At 44.6% G+C, this 19,739-nt stretch overlaps 1 protein-coding gene across 1 annotated transcript in view; it reads right to left on the reverse strand.

Annotated features, from left to right (window-relative positions):
* Positions 1-3,093: 3,093 nt before the first annotated feature.
* The window catches only part of KTN1 (kinectin 1), a 114,335-nt gene continuing 97,689 nt past the window's right edge, over positions 3,094-19,739 (reverse strand). Inside the window, exons 35-44 of the mRNA XM_077819575.1 lie at positions 18,410-18,490; positions 17,046-17,135; positions 16,870-16,962; positions 15,403-15,474; positions 14,791-14,874; positions 14,507-14,590; positions 12,386-12,469; positions 9,604-9,696; positions 5,028-5,151; positions 3,094-3,586 (exon numbers count right to left, since the gene is read on the reverse strand). Coding sequence (XP_077675701.1) covers positions 3,582-3,586; positions 5,028-5,151; positions 9,604-9,696; positions 12,386-12,469; positions 14,507-14,590; positions 14,791-14,874; positions 15,403-15,474; positions 16,870-16,962; positions 17,046-17,135; positions 18,410-18,490 — 810 coding nt within the window. The 3' untranslated portion in view covers positions 3,094-3,581. The remainder of the gene's footprint in view (positions 3,587-5,027; positions 5,152-9,603; positions 9,697-12,385; positions 12,470-14,506; positions 14,591-14,790; positions 14,875-15,402; positions 15,475-16,869; positions 16,963-17,045; positions 17,136-18,409; positions 18,491-19,739) is intronic.

Consider the following 19,739-nt stretch of genomic DNA (forward strand, 5'->3'; position numbering starts at 1 on the left):
AGACTCCATTAAGGGCATGTGAGATGCCGTAAGCTATGTCAAAGACACAGGGGGGCGAGCTGTCAGAAATGGGCTTGGGGGAGGGAAAATCCATCATAAAAAGCTTGCAAACAGTTGCATTAATAGAGAGGTTTTTCCTGATCTTGCACTTTCCTTATGTTCAGTTCCATCGACACCCACACCCTTGGAAGAAGGCTATTTTTACCAAGATCAAGAGGTGATTTAAAAAAAATGTATTGACTTTATAGGGGTCCCCCTCCCCACTGCACATTTCAGTCTTGCAGGTAACGAAGGAAGGTGTTTCCAAGGAACAGGTGAGTCTTCAAAATGCATGCCAAGTGTAGTCAGTAAACCAAGCCCCTGACACTGAAACAGATGAGTTTTCTACCAACATTGTGATTTAGCACTCTGCCCTGAATGGTTTTGCTAGGGCAGCTCAGGACAGGACTTGCATTTTATAGACAAGCAGCAGGAAAACAATGAGCCCATGTGAGAAGCTCCCATTTCTGTTACACTAGACTGGAGGAAGTATCAGCGAATGAACCTCAGGGAATAATCCCACGTGGCCAGGGAAAGAAAAGAGCGCAAAGCTCTGTCAGGCTAAACTTTGCTGACCCATTTCGAGCTTCCATAATGACGTCACATCAGTTCCCAATTGGTTTATTCATCTTCTTGCAGATTATAATATTAGGATGTGCTACTGGAAATTAAGCAAAGTGAGATGCTCCTGGTCAGTTACGACTGTTGACAAGGCTACCTACGTCCGCCTGCATTACTGGATTCATATAGACATGCTCTCTTTAAAAAATAGAAGCTCATAAAAGGGCAAAGGGGCCATCTCATCTCAGCGTATAGCTAAGGAAGGATTTCTCCACTCCCCATCGCTACAGAAGAACTTTCTTATTCCACATGGGCTATTGCCAGATCTGCTCGGTGGAGAAGCTGCCACCGAAGCCCCTTGTCAGTCAAATACCAGCACGTTCTTCCTTCCGCTGGAAGTTCAGATTTCAGATGTTTATGAGCCGCCCTGTGCGCTAGCAACGTTCGGTCTGGTTTACACTGTGTGTGGGGGGGAAATCGATCTAAGTTACGCAACGTCAGCTACGTGACTAACGTAGCTGAAGTCGACGTACTTAGATCTACTCACCGCGGTGTCTTCACTGCCGTAGATCGACTGACGCTCGCCCGTCAACTCCGCCTCTCGCTCCAGTGGAGTACTGGATCGATGGGAGAGCGCTCGGTGGTCGATTTATCACGTCTAGACTAGACGCGATAAATCCACCCCCGCTGGATCGATCGCGGCCCATCGATCCAGCAGGTAAGATAGACACGCCCTTCGGGCTCCTAGAAGGCTGGACTTGTAAGGGAACTTGCATGCCGTGCTCAGGCCAGCAGCTGGGGGGTGTGGCTGCAGCAGGGGGGTTCGATTCCCAGCCCGGGGAAAGAGAGACTCCTGCTAGCTTGCTGAAAACAGCAGCGTGGACACCGAGGCACTGGCAGCAGCTCAGGCCAGCAGCCAGAGCTCAGACCCAGGGGGGCAGGGCTGGCCACCGCCGCTACGTCCACTGCAACATGAGTTTGCCTACCCGCGCTGGAAATGACACCCCCAGCTGCAGCGCAGACAGAACCTGAGAGTTCGAAGCACGTCGCCATGAACGAACAGAAGCGATATTGAACTTTACATCACAACGAACATTTGAACTTAGCGCTCCAGGTGGCCACTTTGTTGAAATCACTTCAGTCACTCCCAGTGCAAGAGTTCAAGGGGAAGGGGCAGCAAGCTTGTGTAGACACTGACCAAGAACTTTACCATCAAGAGACTGTTAATTACACATTTTAAGCCAACGTTGCTAATGAACACAATCCATCTGAACAGAACATTTACAGAGTTCTGTGAAATAGACCGTGTCAAATTCTCTGGTAGGCTCCCTCCCCGCCCCCCAAATTCATCCCATGCTATTTTCCTGCAACTTTGCTTTTAAGTGAATGACTAACCCCAATAGGCAGCAGGTTTAAAACAAATAAAAGGAAGTATTTCTTCACACAACGCACAGTCAACCTGTGGAACTCCTTGCCAGAGGATGTTGAGAAAGCCAAGACTGTAACAGGGTTCAAAAAAGAACTAGATAAATTCATGGAGGATGGGTCCATCAATGGCTATTAGCCAGGCTGGGCAGGGATGGTGTCCCTAGCCTCTGTTTGCCAGAAATTGGTAATGGGCGACAGGGGATGGATCACTTGATGGTTACCTGTTCTGTTCATTCCCTCTTGGGCACCTGGCATTGGCCACTGTCAGATGACAGGATACTGGGCTAGATGGACCTTTGGTCTGACCCAGTATGGCCGTTTTTATGTTCTTATGAACAGAGATAAGAATTTTTAAAAACAGCATCTTTTTTCCCCCAAGACCATCAGAGAAAAAAACCTTCATAAGTAGAGTCCTGTGAGTCTGCCATGGCTCCCCAAAGCTCCCTGGCTGGGCTCCACGCTGGCCTGGCTGGAGGGAATGGGGAGACCTGTGGAGCTGCCCAGGTCCCCCGGCCAGGGCAGGTGGAGGGTCTGCTGCGGCTCCCCACAACTGCCCACCCAGCTCTTACCCTGATCGGGCTGCCGGAGCCAGGTTGGAGAGAGCCACACTGACAGCTATGGGGAGCCACGGTCGACCCTCCACCTGCCCTGGGCATGTGGCCCAAACTGCCCCCTGCCCAGTGTCCCTGCCCCCCCAGACCTCCCAACCAGGGCAGGTGGAGGATCCATGCCGGGGTTCCTCACAGCTGCCCACCCAGCTCTTACCCTCAGAGGCCTGCACGGATACAACATTTGTATCCACATCCGCACTGTTATCCGCAGAAATGGTCCACGGACATCTGCGGATATAAAGCAGATACTTGCAGATTTGCAGGGCTCTATTCATAAAGTCTCCCAGTTTGCGTTGTATTGTCTATTTGGAGGAGACCTCTGAAGGGAGCAGTCTGGGCCTTGTACCAGAGACAGACCACCACCAGCACTCAATATAGCCTGGTGCTATTCCTCCAGGGAGGAAGGCATGGAACTTTCCTGGCAATGCCAGTAAGTCAATAAAAACAGATGCACTTTCTGAATAATAAGCATCCCTTTAATTGCTGACACCATTACAAAAACCGATTACATTAGCAACCAAAAAAGGAGTGTTTACTTGAGGCTGAAGTCAGAGGCAGCTACTCCCAAAATGTATCTAAGTAAAACAGTGTACAACATCAGTATTAAAATGTTATATTTATTCCATTGTCGTCATTTCCCCGCTGGATTTTTCTGAACAAGTTTTACTGAGCAAAATAAAAGATAAAAGATTATACATTTACCATATCTCCAGGAATGTAGAGGTCTAATTATCCAAACAATTTTTATTATAAAACTAAATTCTGGAGGTGTCTACAGAGTTTTTCTTCTTTAAATCAGTAGTCTAACAAGAATTAGAAAAGACAAAACTCTGTTCAGTGTTTGACGAAGTAGAAAGGGTGAAAACATAAATAAGGCTTTAATTTGGCAAAATATAATACAATGCCTTCTGCTATCCTCAAATTAATGATTCCCCTGTGACTTCATTCTGCAAGAGAAAGAAAAAAAATCCACTTAAGCCAAGGAGTTTACAAAGAATCACTGCTCAAAGAAATTCATGTACAGCAAACATTAGTTGAGCAGGTCATCCCGAAGACCGGGCTAGTGGTCACCTCGGTAGTGAACTCCAGGACAGTACAGAGGCCAAAGCCCAATAGGTTGGGAGGATGATAGCAAAAAGTGATCTATTGTTTATAATGCCTCGTTACCCAAGGTACAAAGCAGCTTTGGAGAAACTGGAGTTTCCTGACCCCTCAGAAGACAGAAGCCATTGAGATAAAACCATGGACGCTAAGAGGAGGAAGAAGAAAGTACCTGTTCTAAATACAAGGGTGGGACAGCTCAGACACTAACTTCACTGAACCTTCCCCGTGTTCACGACCTAAAAACTAATGCCTAATTCTTATCAACTGAACCTCCAACTCTGTTTAGTCTGCTATATAGTAGTTTTTTCCATTCAGCCTGCGGCCTTCACAGTCCTCCATCTCTCTAACTTTTAGCTGTCTCAAGTCTGATGGGTTCTGTAAGAAGGTTCCAACACCTCAGGCTTGTCCAACCTTCTGTCAGCTCTGGGTTGTCAACACTAGGTGGTCAGCTATGGAAGGCCCCTGGTTTTTAAAAGGTAGCTTTGAATTAAAGCATGCAAACCCAATAACACAAACAGGTGTCACTATGCTCCCAGCCTGAAACTGCTATTTCATATCACAGTGACTATTCCATACTTCCACTGCACGCTCAGTAAAATCTCACTCGCTTATTTTTATACCCATTCCAAAGATACATCAGTGTGTATGATCTTCTGCACTGCCGCAGACACTATGGAAGCAAACAAGACTGCTGTGTGGAAGAGACAATCATCTGTCAAAGAAAAAAAGAAGTCTGATTGTCACATCACAACCAGCCAGTGAGCTCTCAAGCCTAGAAAGAGGAGCAGGAAAGGCTGAGATCCGAGAAGGCTGAATGGAGGAGGGATCAAGAAAGGAGTAAGAACAGGTCTGGTACCCCTTAGAAGCTTTTGACAGAGTCTCTCTAAAACATCAGACTTAACAGATGCCAGACTTGTTAAAACCCACCTGTCATGAAGTTAGAGAACGCTTATCTGAGACAGATATTGCAGTGTAGACATACCCAGGTTAAGACACCCACAGCCGACCCACATCAGCTAATCAGGGTCGTGGGGCTCGGGCTGTGGGCCTATAAAACTGCAGCGTAGACGGCCAGGTTTGAGCTGAAGTCCAGGGTCTGGGACCCTCCCCCATGGTGGGGTCCCACAGTTCGGGCTCTAGCCCCAGCCCGGACAGCTACATTGCAGTTTTATAGCCCCACAGCCCAAGCCCTACGAGCCTGATTCAGCTGACATGGGCCGGCTGTGGGTGTCTTACTGCAGTGTAGACATACCCCTCGTTACAACTAAAGAATCCATTTCCTACCTACTAGCTGATAGTGTTCTTTTCCCTTTGAGAGCATTTGGCTTATTGACACAACCAACTTCTTGAGGTGTCCTACATCCTGGCATAGACTCACTGCCAAGTTTAGTCTTTTTTCAGTCAATTCCTGAAACAGGAGGGGGAAAAAAAAAAAGAATCATGAATAGCTCATTTACAAGTGAATTACTGAGAGACCAGAACTAGATTCTCAATCCAAAATGAGGCCTTCTTATACATTGGTATACACCGTGCAACTCTGACAACAGGGGTCTCTCCACACAGAACACTGGAGAAAGCGAAGGGTCCGTTGATTCGGGACTTATACTTGCAGTGGGGTAACCACGGTTCGTCAGTGTCTGACTGTTGGCAGCTTAGCACCAAATAACCGGGAGGTCTGACTGAATATCTGATCAGAGTACAGGACGCACCCCATGAGGCATGTTTACTGGGGGCTGAGACAGCATGGTTAGCCAGGGGAGACAGAATGCAGCAATATGACAGAATGATGATAGCAGCTACCTTGAGTGACGCAAGTCAGTCTGTACCCAACTGTGTCCAGAAGGACCGAACTGGCAGCTTGGAGGAGTGATGTACATGTGTAATTCTCATTGACATGCCGCTAGGGATGGGTGGGAGGGGCAGAGGAAATGGTTTTCTAGTTTACATTAGGTGATGTCCCCCTGCCCTTCCCCACAAGCTGGCATACAAGGCACCAATGCATTTTATAAAGAGTTGGGTTTCCATATGGATCTTGTTATTAACAGCATATAATGGTGGTCATACCCTGGGGCACAAAGCTCCAGCTCCTATTTGCTGGAGATGGCGCACAGGTCTAGTCCCAAGAGCAGAAAGCTGGCCTATTATTAGCCTCTCAGATTAGTCACTGATGGAAGAGAGAGCACTCCGATTCTGGCTCTGAAAGCCTGCTGGCTAGCTGCTCTCACACTCCTTCTGCCTCCATGGGTGGTTTCTTACTCCAGCCCTGGGTAGAATCTATGGACTGACTTTGATTCCGTTTGGTGCACTTCTCTGCACTCACCACATTTTAAAATAATTGGATATAAAGTGAATAAGGTTCTCAGACAGCTGGAAGAGAGGACTATAAAATCTAGCAAGATCGAGAAAGAGGTCACTCTCCTGATGCACTTATAATAGAGTCCGCACTACTTATTTATCCAAAATTCATATTTTGCATAAATAGATGGCATGCCCTTGGTTTTTGAACTTCACTATCCATTTATCCTGGATTCCAGAAGACAAACTTGCTCAGGCAAAACTAGAACCAAACACGATATAAACCCCTATTTAGACTGCAAATATTTATTCCTTTCACCAGACGATTCCACATGAGCCCATCATACAAAAAACTTGAGATGTTACTATTTTCACTCAGCTCAGTAAACTCTGGAAGATGCTGGAGGAGCTTTCATTTGCAAGTATCCACAAGTTAAAAAAACCTGACCTCAGTGAATGAAATTATTCCAATCCTCAGCTGGAACAGAGAAAGGCACTTTGAGTGAAATTTTCAAAAGTGTTCAGCATTCGCTTAACTCTGCTCTGACCAAATCATTAGCAATTTTGCCATTGACTTCAGTGGGGACAGAGTTAGACCAATGCTTAGTACTTCTGAAAAACCCACCATAATAGTTATGGAAAAATTACAATTACAGATTCAGACAGAACCACTTTTAGAGGTGTTGAATATTAAGATGTGTTTTCCAAGAGGTCCTCATCCTATGGTATCAGAACTAGTTCAACCACCACTAGATAATCTATTGAAGAGCAAGATTTTTGTAAAAATCACATCTTAAAATATACAGCTTTAGTGAATGGTAAAAGGCGGAAAGTGATCATGGAAAAAAAAAAATACGTATCCCATTGGGCTAAGATTATGGCTGGATGCATCAAAAATCAGCGAAGGACACTAAAATCAAGCCTCCCAGCACTGTCTTGGTGTCCCAGCTAATCTAAGACATGTAGGTTAGTAAGAATGTGTGAGGGCTACGTTTGCACAGTAAGATCTGCAAACATGTTTCTCTACTGTAAAAATATCTGGGAATCTATATTAAATAAAGTAGCCACTATAAGGGATCAGACAATTAAAATCTATGTATGTTGAACCTCAGCATTATCTCAAGTGTTTAACATGGATAAATAAGTATGATTGCAAGTTTGACTTTAAGTCTAGCAAATTAATGAGCCACAGAATTAACTGACAGCTGCATACGAGAGCACAACATATGGATTACACAATAATGAACAACTGGGACTGCTCCTCTCTTATGGTAATAAGTAAATGCTGTTTTTTATTGGCTCTTACACCTCTTCTCCTCCAGTGGAGAGCTCTTCTCTCTCACTCTTATTCAGTCTGCTTCTCTTCCTTTCATATTCATTGTATAATTTAGTTTCACTAAGAGGGACGAGCTATAACTCTTGTATTATTCAGACCTCTTGGGACCAAATCCCAGCTCCCCCACTTAGACTTGGGCTCAACCCAACACTGCCACAGTTACAATTTCAGGGCTGCAATACTCCTGCTGCTGTGCCCTCCCGCCACTCAATTCTCCACCACCAGGAAGAAAAGATTCTGACTGGTGCATCCACCATCATTCTCTCCTCCGCAGCTGGTGAAGAGGAGGGAATCCCTGCTGACCACTCCCTCGCTGCAAGCTTCCCATAGCCTGCCATCACCAACTCCCCTGCACTCAGCTCTCCCTGGAGGTGAGGAAGCAGTATTTGCCCCTTGGACACTCTCTAAAAAGCCCTCCGATAAAAAGATGTTGGAATAGGAGCCACAGAAAACTCCCATCCTACCTGTGCCTGCAGCCCTCATCTTCCTGTCCAGGCAGACAGCAAGCCCAGTGCTTACTTTCCGTCACAGACTACACAGGACACTTCAAGTATTTGGTGCTGAGGAAGGGGTTTAGGTTAGGGTTCAGAGATTAGAAATGGGTAAGACTGCAACTGTGCTTTCAAATCAGTGTATTCACTAGGTAAGAAAGTGACCAGATGTCTGTGCACTATTAGAACTCACACAGGTCCTATCTGTGAATTCAGACCTGGCATGGCCCTAGTGCTCAGGGATGGCTTCAAAGATGCCTCAAAGTGAGCCATGTGTTACAACAATGAAGCAATGAGTTTACATGTGCAATGGTTCCGGTGTAGTTTCCTGTTTAGTTAAGTAACCATAATTCAGAACTTACAGAGCAAAGACGATCCTGCCTCAGTGGAACTGGCAGTTATGGCCTCTGCATGGAACATGACAATCTCCTGACTTGTTTGCCTGACATCTCTGTATGTTTGCAAACTCCCTGTATCACAAGGGAACTTCCCAGTCCTGAACCTTAAATAGCTTCATGGGACCGGATGTGTCTTTGGCTGCAGGCTCTGTAGCTTGTGATGCAACAGCCAAGCAGTGTCAATGATTGATTGCTTTCTACTCTGGCATTCATTGCATCTAATAACTGCAGAGCAAGGATTCTTCTCTAGTGCTCTGTAGAGAACTCTGCTCCATTAGGTTTCTGAAGTCACTTTTACCTTCAGTAGCAAAATGGAGTCAACTGAAATTGCTTCTCCCATCAACATCGGCAGCTCCCTCCCTCCAAGTATGACATTTCTTCCACCCTTCGACATAATGTAGCTACTGAGAAGTCAGAAGTCCCCTGACACGGTTAAGCTCTTTAGCCCAATTTGCATGCACAACCATGGTACGTTTGGGCTCACGTTAGGCATCCAAGATGTTTAGCCAAGTCAGGCCTTCACGGACATTCACAGCTTGATGTTGGTTCTCCAACTCTGTAGCCAACAAAGTATTTCAGCTGTAACCTTTCAATGTACTGCTATCGCAGACGAGAATCGCAAAATGGACCCACGCTCCAGTAAGCCGCCACACTGCAGGCAAAGGGATTCTCAGGATCACTGCTTACTAAAATGCAGACCAACGAGATTCTGCTGCCACGCTGGACCAGGGTCATCATGCTCCCAGTGGCACGGCATCGGCTAAAGAGGGACTAAGACACTTTCAGTGGGCTGATGCGCTCTTCCCCATGGTTCATATGGCTCTGACTGAAGGGGTTAAGCATGCGTGTTGCAATACTGAGGCAGGACAAGGTGCCAGTCTCCATGTGGAATTACATGCTTCAGAGTGCCATCAAACGCTGAATGTTTGAAGCTTATGTAGTTACAGGAAGATCATTTTTAAGTGTTCCTTAATGAGGGAGAAGCGCTGTTAAAACTCTTCCCCCCTGCCTGCACCCGAAGGACCAAGCCAATTTTATTTCCATTTTGAAAACCCTGGCTCATGAGTCAACCCTCCAGCCCCACCCCCAAAAGGTGAACTTGAAAGATAAGGGGGTCATGGTGCAAATACCAGCCGAGCCCAAGTGTAAACAACCTTGTGATCCTGAGCATTGAGAGGACACAGCTCAAGGAGGAAGCACTTCTGACATTTTTCTATGCTAGGAAAATCTCCTGACCCAATTTCAGTGCCAGTGGACTATTGTATGTTCTGCAGCTACAGCTCATTTCTCAGAGTTAACACTTTGCATAAGCCCTGAATTGGCCCTGGAGACAGACTCACTGGCTCTGAGGAACCATCGCTGTTCTCAATAACGTTGGCATCCCCGGCAGCTTTTCCTATTTCTCTCTCAAGAGATGCCAGTGACTCTTGGGCCTGTAGGGAAAAACAGAGGCAGCAATTAAAGGATGGAAAGCAAACCGCCTGTTTAACTCCTAATGTTAGACACACAGGAAATAAGTGTTCTGGAGAAAATCTGTTTTATGCCATGTTCGCTCAGGGGACCACGCCATTCACTGAGATTGACGTGTCTTCTTACAATCAGGTATTTTGCATGTCAGGCTGGCTACATGTGAAAGTTATGCTAGTAGGCAATTGTGTCAAGCTTAGGAAAAAAGTTGAACAACAGATAGTCTTTCACATTAAACTAGCTTGAATAAGCATCTGAAACCCAATTCATGTATCTGCCATTTATGCAGAATACAATAAAAATCCTCTAGGATGGCGTGGCTTTATTGCCATTACTGTGGGAATTAACCACCGCAGTCAGACCATACATTATGGTTACTGCACCATCACTTGCTTTGGTATTCTTGCATCTTAGAAAGTGTTAAATAAGGCCACTGATATCTTTTTAATGTATCCCTGCACCCAGAAAGCAGAGCTGCTGTAGTCTTTTGCCCCTCTCTCCTATTGCAATGTCCACCCTACCAACAATGCTGGCTTGCAGACCTACCTCTACTAAAGATGTCTTCATCTGTCCAAACTAAAAGTCTGGTGTGTCTTATATCTCCTCATGGATATCTGGCCGTTAGCTGAAGCTCAACAGAGCTTTCAATCTTCCCCACCAAGGCTTCCCTGCTTTCTCCTCTCAATCACTGGAACACCACCACCATCCTCCCTGTCACTCAGACTCACAACCTGGGTGTCATCTTCAACTAGGACCTCCAAGTTCTCCTATCCTGGCAAGGTCTAAATCTTGCCGATTTTTTCTGCATAACGTCACTAAGATAACAGCCTTTCCTGTCTATCCACTCAGCAAAAACTCCCATCCAGACTCTCATCTCGATTACCGCAACACGCTTCTCTGCGACCTTAAGAAACGCAGTCCATTCTGAATGCTGCTGCAAAGATCATTTTCCTAGCCAGTCATTTTGACCATATGACCCCTCTCTTTGCACCCCTCCACTGGTTCTACCTTCTCTATCACAGCAAATCTAAGCTACTCGTCTTCATTTTCAAGGCCTATCATTCACTATCAAGATGTTGACCCCAGCCTCCATCACCCACTTGTTAAATTTACAAACAAGCACCTTTGTGCTTTGGCCCACACTGCTCCTTACTCTTAGGAGAAGCTTCCCCATAAACCATCTGCAAAGCTACCTCATCAGGGTCTTTCAAAACCCTCCTTAGAACTCACTTTTTCCATGATGCCTACAAAAAACCTAACCGTTCGGCTCTGGTGCAGAAACCACTGCCGTCCATGCTCACCTACATGGTCTCATTGATACCTAGAACTCTCCCATCTGTCTGTGCCCACCTATTGTCTTGTCTGAAATTGTAAGCTCTTTGGGTCAGGGACCATCTTTGTTCTGTTTGTACAGTACTTAACACAGAGGGATCCTGGTGCAAGGCTAGCGTTCCTAGGGCTACAGTAATACAAATCATCATCTACAACCCTCAGAGTAGCGGTAGAGAGAACACACTCACACACACAACTTTAAATGTTACTGATAAGAGCTGTTCTTTACATCAGGATGTCAGTGGAACACACTGAAGTGTCATATGAAACTTCCCAGGATTAAAAGACTGGCCTTACAACTGGAAAAGCTTCTTCAGCAGAACAAGAAGAGCAAGAGTGTTATATCCATGTGGGCTTGGGAAATAAGGGCTAGAACCTGCCCTATGCTAGTATACTCTTGCTGTTGCACTTCTCCCACAGCACTGAAGGGCATTAAAGCTGCCCTAAATGAGAAGCTAAGCGTTCCCTTGGCATGGAAGAGTGACACAACCGGCCTCATGCACCCCCATCTCATCCTCCAAGCTGAACAGGAGCGACAGTGGGGCGGTTGGAGCACACTGCGCTCCAGTAATCCCAGGCCTTTGCAACAACCTCTGTGGAGAAGTTATACACCAACACAATCTAAAGCAAACAACCAGCCAGCCCCAGGACTGAGAGTGACAGAAAGGTGGCATAAAGTGCACCAAGCGAAGCTTCTCCAAATCCAAGTATTGATCCCCTCGACGTGAGATCAATTTATATATTGATTAGCAACACCTGCGTTTCTCACCCATCTTAGGTTATCCCCACTGCAAAACACATGTTGCAACAATTGCTGGTAAAGAATCACTGATCTCATGCAGATATTTTTGTTTTCTACATCTTGTAACATTATAGGGTCTATTCCAGTGATACACGCTGTATATGCATGCCTGTTTAACTCACTACTGCAAATGCTTACTGTTAAGTGCATATCTATTACATTTACATCAGCATGAACTCTAATGAACAGAACACAGTTTTAAGCAGAGCAATCACTGGCTATACAGTTTTTCAGTAGTTTCCTTCTGACCCTGTTCTATTCTCAAGTAAGCAGATATGTATCTTAGTCAGATAGCGCGTCCGCTCTCCAACGCCATATACAGTACCGCTGTCTGGAAATCAGAATTTGGGCCCTAGAATTTACAATCCCACTCCACAAACATTCAGTTCAAAATTTTATAGTCAGCTTGTATTTTAGCACAACAGAACTACAGATGTTATTAGTGCCTAGTTAAAAAAAAAGAAAAAAAAGTCAAGCTTTTATAATACCTTAATCTGCATCTATTAAATAGCTCCCCTTACCTTAGGCAAGTCGCCAGCTACTTTCTGCCTCTCACTTTGATCAATTTTAAGTTTTGCTAGCGTATCATTTAACTGTGTTTTCAGCTGTAAAATAGAAAGAAAGAGTGAGGCTCTTTTTTAATTAGTATCCTTCTTGGATTAATCCAGTGCATCGTTGATTGCAGAAGGAAAAAAAAAATGACTAACAATTACTACACACAGGGGATTAGTCAACATGTGTTACAAGATTTACAAGGAGAGCCAAGGAAGAGATTCAATCTGTAAAGTTAAATGCAAGCAACACACGCTACAGACTACAGAGACGGGGTTAGAGTCAGTGTGACAACCGCATATGGTTTCAACTTTAAGCGACACTGCCAGTAAGAAAAGTTCATACCAAAAAAGGCTGATGTTTGACTTAATTCACAGCAAACATCCAGAGTTGAGGAGATTGCCACAATATATTACTAGCTCAGAGCAAACTATCGCCTCTCTACTAAAATAGGCTGTGCAATATACTGCAGATTGTGTGTGTCAGATTACAGGCATGTTCGCTCACTCTTCCTGGGAACTAGCAGGGGATTACAAAGAACAGTAAGGGTCCTCCAAATGCAGAATTCTTGTGAATTTCACTGTCTCTTCCTCAAACTAGTCTGCTGCAAACCCATCCAACCAGGAGAATATTCCTGTACATTTTGTATGCAAGAAGTACAGTCCATTTGCTACCTCATTGCACGTGAACACGCAGCAGGGAGAGTGACGGGATGATAACGCCCCCTACAGACTTCACCAAGACAGCAGCTTTGGTCTGTAGTAGTTTGGCTACCTTGCTAAGAAGCTGGGATTTTTAAATGGTCGCAGCTGTAGACCAAGGGGTGAACTTTGCCGGCAATATTCAAACGGTCAGACAGGCAGAGCCGTGACTGTGAATCCCGCAGTGTTTATAACAGCCCTGTTAAAGATGTGCATTTCTTTAAGCAAAGGCAATGTTCACTTTTTAAGGTCTGTTTCCTTCGGACATTAGGCAGTTTGCACAGTAATAAAGTAAATTTTTGCTCTCCAGGGAGGAGGCTGCAGTTGTCAATGTGGTTCTTACAAGCCAGGATTGGAAGGTAAACCCAAACAGAGAAGGCACTACACATGTAAAACCAGGTAATCAGAAACCTCCCAGAGTATTCAGAGTGGTGACACCAGCATGGGGAGGTAACAGCTGAGAGCTGGAAGAGTGTCTGCATGCTACCAACAGCCTCACTTCGCTTCTAGAACTACTCATCTCAAGTAGGTTTGGGTTTTTTAAACTTAAGAAGGCTTAACCCAGACCAGTTTTGCATCTGTTAAGGCTGGTCAGCATGATACTGCAATCCAGCTTGGGGAAATTAATGCTGGGTTTACCGTCCTAGCTAACACTCAAAACAGGCATGGAGACTAGGTGCGGGGAGGTATCGGAGTTAGATTAACCTTCACACTGGAAAATATGTATATGGAGCAGCAGGCCAGACCTGGGTTCATCCAGCTCCACTTTGAAAAACCTACCAGTGGCAGCATTAGTTATCCGGCCATGTTCAAAATCAAAATGCAGCCTGGTACACATTTGTATGCCAGTACCCAGAACCACCACTCAGCTATTTCAGAGCAACAATAAGTGACTGAGCAATAGAAACAAACCAGAGACGTTTGGGCCGATTTGTGTATGCACAGAGTTCTTCCCTCTGTACTTTCACAACTCAAATTATGGTGGGTGCTCCGTATTCTTCTCCTTCGTGTTTATGTGTAGTGTTTGTGTTCTAGATATCTTTGGAAGAAAGCCCAAGGTGGTTTTCTATGTTAAGTTGATTGGCGCACACACTTTTTGGTAATTCAAAAGTCTCCTACATGCAGCTACTCTTGTTTGTCTAAATTACATGAAACACCGATCCTGAAAAAGCTTACTGAAGTATGAAAATCTTAAGGCTTAAGACTTTTCTAAAGAACCAGTCATGCTATAGTTAGGAGCAGAGAAAGACAAACTGTAAAAGTCATACTACAAAAATGATATTGCAATGGACAAAAACACCAAGCTGAAGAGGTTAGCAGACAGACAGGATTTGGAATGGTTTCTCCATATAAGCATAATTTGAGCCCACTGGAGAACACGTTTCTTACCAAATTTAACTCTTCATTCTGTCTTACTGCTTCAGAATATGAATCATCAAGTTTTTTCTGCAATTCAGTCAACAGATCTTTGAGCTGAAATGAAGTTTAGAGTTTTTAGGATTTGTCTCCTTAGGATGCCTGTTTGTCTTCTGCTCCGTTATTAATGTGTCCATCTACCCAAAAGTCACAAGCACCATGTCCTCAACTCTGATAGTTAAGGGTTCTATCATTATGCCAATTGACTTATTACCACAGAAAAGAAAAAGGAATGTTGTTTTGTCAGTTATGTTTACCTCTCTGACTTCTGAAACGTAAGTGGATCGTTCTATTTCTGCCTTTTCTAGTTCGCTTTCCAAATGTTCTCTCTCTTTTTTAAGCTAGAAACAGAAAAACAGAGTTAACATAGTTTCTGATGGTTTCCTTTCATTGTTATTGTTTTCGTAAACATTACTGTTGAATATATAATAATTATTTATCTTCTCAAACCTTGCAGCTGGCACAGGTTGGCCATTTAAATTCAGATTTATTTGAACTTTGAACACAAACCTTCTAAAAAGTGTTTGCCTGGAGTTCGGCTCTCAAGACTAGAGTTAGGAGCCTCCATAGGAGGCCTCATTTCCACAAGTGGTGAGCATCCGTTGGCTCCCACTAACTTGAACACTTAGGGAAATCCAGCCATTTATGGAGGCGCCTAAACCTAGCCTTAGGAGCCAGACTTCAGGCACCCACTTTTTCAAGATCTTCACCACAAGGTTTTTAGAGTTGAATCTGCAATGCAGCTTAATCAGCAATACAAATCTGCTCTACTTGCATGAAACAGTTCCCAAAAAGGTTTCAAATGTAAGTAGCGACTTAAGATGTTATTGAACGGAAAGCTTCAAAAGGGATGAAATATTTAAACGTACAGTTTCAGCTTCTTTGATTTCTTCCTTTAATCTCTCTATTTCGTGCTCCAATGAACCAACTGAAGAGCGCATCTGCAGTTTTCAATACAGATGAATACACAATTTAAAGGTTACCATAGATCTATCAGAGCCACAGTAATTCGTTTAAAAACAGAATCTTGGTGCAGTAAACATTTTGTAAAACCGTCCAAGTCTTGGGTATATTAAGGGGCCTCCCCTCCCACTCTCTCACATACCGACCGCCCCACCCTCCCTATCACAATACAAGAAATCCTCTGCCTGAGATATTTCGATCCCAAACAAAGGACTCATTAGACAAGTGCTAAACCAGCCCTCTATTATTCATACTAAGGCAAATGTCCTTCATGTTTGCTTGATAGGGAAGATGGTGTCCATTCATAAACTATTGATAGCTAAACCCAGCAGATTTCGCTATATTAAAAATCTGTATTATGACAGCAGATGGTAGTGCATCTATAGTTAAAGACATGTCAGCCTGTTACAAATCTCTTAACCAAGAGGTTTATAATTCAGCTATACACATTTGCTTCAGGTTGATACCCTGGGTTTCAAATTCTCAGCCTAGAAGTAGTTTAGAAAGAATTTTTTTGAAAAATTGGTTTGACCTGTTTTAATTCTGGGCTAGGGAAGGAAGCGGATAAGAGTTACAAGCCTCCTTTCTGCTGCTCATGCTATAAAGGGATCCTTTTTGAAAGGAAGGAAGCTTGCAGCTGATTTTTCAGTCCTGTTTTAACAGCTTCAGAGAAATGGTTATGAATCAACTGTAGCTAACCCTTGACACAACCACCCGGCTCTGTATGCACTGATGGATCATTGTATGCATAATCCGAATTGACAGTGTGAAAACGGAAGACTGAAAAGTGTGGACAGTGATTTACTGGGGCAGAAGAATTCAGAGCCTAGGGCATGTCAGTGGGACACTTGGAGTTCGTTAGATACAGCATTCTCAACTTCCTGTCCTATCTGCTATGCCATGTTTCTGTACGCTGTTGAACAGCGGCCACCACAGAAATAGCTGCATCGCAGCAACAGTGGAAAAAGGGAGTTCACTACAGTTGTACATGGACTTTGTAAAATAATTTGAGTTCCTTTGGTATAAAAAACAACAATATTTATTTTCTTTGTTTGTTCTTACTACTGTAAGGAACTGCCCCATAAATCTAAGGCACTTTGTAATGCCTTAAGTGTGTAGAGGTCTCTCTCCAAAGCAAGGATGATCTTACACACAGCATCACAACGCGTCAAGGCAAGCCGTTGACGTTACAGTGAGAGATGCTGGGTATTTTACTACATTGATTACTGATTGATTTAATGTTACATACAAACAGCGGTTAGGAAGCCACCTAACAAATGAGGTTTGCAAAATATTCTAGTGTTAGTCTGAACCACGCACAAAATACCCAGAAGAAATGAAAAAAGGCTCAGGAGACAGATCTTTATAAATACCTGTCTAAGTTCCTTCTGCGACTCTTCAATTTTTATTTTCCAGTTGCTCTCCTCCTCTTCCACACTCCTCTGTAGTCTTTGTAAAATCCCCTCCTAACACAGAATTTTAGTTAATTTCATGATAGGAAGACTGACAGTTTGCAGTGTCATTGGGTGGAAGTGACATGGCTCCCTACCGTCTCTGCAAGGACTGCCTTGTACTTCTCACACTCCAGCTGTAACATTATATGCATTTCCTCAGCCTCCTTCAGCTTCTGCTCCATAGCCTATGGGGTGGGGGTGGAGGGGTGGAGAGAAATCCCACAGATTTTACATCAGTTGACACAGATTTATGTTCTATGATTAACCATCTTAATGTAACTATCAAGCCCTGTGTTACACACATTTGCAGGACTTTATTCCGCAACAGCATGGAAAGGAAAACCTTCAAATGACATCAGGTACAACATTCAACTAAGGTTCTTCCTATGGGACTTTAACCTTTATAATGATAAATGATTGTGGTGCTATTGAAAACAAGAGGTCAGCCTCACGTGCTCAAACAGTTCAGATCTAATGGAAGGGTTTTTAATCCACCCTGGAGTCTGGAAATGCTGTGCCGGGCATAAGAACAAATACTGGTTTTAGCAGCATGCAACTGCATGCTGCATAAAGTGTTCCATTACACTGGGTTATAATGAAGTGTTTTGTAGATGTCTGACTTAAGTTAATCAAGAGCTATAAACGTGACCAGTTTTCGGGCGAGTAACAGCTGGTGCTGTGTTTCAGCATATAACCGACAGACACTCAATGCTTAGTAATGTCATGACACCGCAGGAGCAGTGGAGAGGGGAGGGGAAGTTTAACTGGAAGCCACTAAAGATTGGTTAAACCTGCTTTTCAGTAAATGTGACCCTCCAAGGCTTGCTGTCCACACAGATTCCACATGTCCCATATGTGAAATCAGATTCTTTTGGCCAGCAGTGTCCATTGGGGCCGCACCTACACCCTAGATCTCCTCACACCCCCCCACGCCAGGGCATAAAGGACCCAATTGTCACTCAACTCTTTCATCTATACGGGGTCCAGACGACTGCACTAATTAACAGTAGCCCAGAAAAACAGGCAGACACTGCTGGGGTTCACGGGGGTAAGAAGGAAATGAGGGACAGTAGGGCCCACTCCACCCATCACACATTCAGGTGAGTGGGGTACGAGGAGACCTAGGATGCAGGTGCAGCCCAAACAGACACCGATGACCAAAAGAATCTTGCACACAGGTGGCATGTATACTCCAATAACGGAATCCACATGGGCAAATTCTCAAAAGACCCACCAGTTCTTTTTACACCATTACATAGTGTCGCTCTCACAATTTCGCAAGATTTTGTTTGCCTTTTTAAAAACTGCTCCGATCCCTTCATTATAGATGGTTTGTTAATATCATTATGGATGTCAATTTTTATGCAGCCTGTTATCTGATTTGAACCTCATAAGCAATTCACAAGTTTAAACAGAAGATCTGTGCTACACAAAGGTAGCATATGCTATTTGTACTGACCTTAACCTCCTCTGACCCCGAGGCCTCTCGTAAATATTCTCTTGCCATCTTTTCAAACCCATGCATCCATTCACTGTAACTCTGTTAGGAAAAATGTATGCAATTAAAACCATCCACAATTTAAAATCTGGACAGGGAGCTTATTTTAGAAACGTTTCCTACCTGAAATTATGGTGTGGATTTTCAACTCTCAGTGAGTGGGAATCTAATGCATACCTCCTATCCGAAGGAGCTGCATAGTCAGTTTTGTGCCCTTAAACAAACCTGACAGAGTCCCAGAGGGAGGGACACTTTTCAAAATGGTAGTTTCCAAAGGGGTAGAGACTAAAAACTTGTGTATTTATGTCATCTGTAGATGCTAGGATGTTAGTTGTTTTTGCGGATACAGACTAACACGGCTACCACTCTGGTACTTGTACATGAAATTGGCTGTTGCCACGTGGGCGCAAAGACCTCGCCAGGAAGGTGGCTATGTAAGAGCATAGGTGCCAACGCCATTGGTGCTCCGGGGCTGGAACACCCAGTGGAGAAAAACGGTGGGTGCTGGGCACCTCCCCCGCGCCCGCAGCCCCACCAATCAGCACCTTCCCCGCGCCCGCAGCCCCACCAATCAGCACCTCCCCCTCCCTCCCAGGGCCTCCCGCCCACCGCGATCAGTTGTTCAGGGCCTTGTGCACTCAGGGGAGGGTGCAGAACGAGGTGGAAAGAGGCGGGGCGGAGCAGGGAGTGGAAGAGGCAGGGTGGCTTTGGGGGAAGGGGCGGAGTGTGGTTGGGGCCTAGGGCAGAGCAGGGGTCGAGCACTTTCCAGCACAGTAGAAAGTCAGCCCCTCTCTGTGTTAAGTGTTTATTTTAAATACTCCCAAGATTTTAAAACAAAAAATAGAGCCTCAGGCTTTGTAGCTCAATTCCTCTCCCTCTCAACGCACTGAGGTTGACTCTCAGAATCAGGCACACTACTTTTTCGTACTTTTGAAGACATTCTGGATTCAAACCAGTTTCTTCGCTGGTTATAAAACTACTTTAGAAACAGCCTAAAAAAAGTCTGTCAATGGAAGATGATGGGAGTGCCCAGCCCAATGTGGGAAGTCAGGCCAGCAACTATTTATATTGTAGCAGAGCCTAAAAAGGCTCCAGTCAGATATTGAGGCCCACTGTGCTAGGCAGTAGACAAGTACCGGCCCTAAAAAGTTTGCAATCTTGGCACATGTCAAGACGTAACAGATGGCTGGAACAGATCCTGGGGAGGCAGCATGAGGCAACAGTAATCCAACCTTTTTTTTTTTTTTGTGCAGAGACTTGCTGTGAGCACACACGTTACCAGCTGGCAGGG

The sequence above is a fragment of the Eretmochelys imbricata genome, chromosome 6 (genome assembly GCF_965152235.1).
Source record: "Eretmochelys imbricata isolate rEreImb1 chromosome 6, rEreImb1.hap1, whole genome shotgun sequence".
In the NCBI taxonomy this organism is placed as follows: domain Eukaryota; kingdom Metazoa; phylum Chordata; order Testudines; family Cheloniidae; genus Eretmochelys; species Eretmochelys imbricata.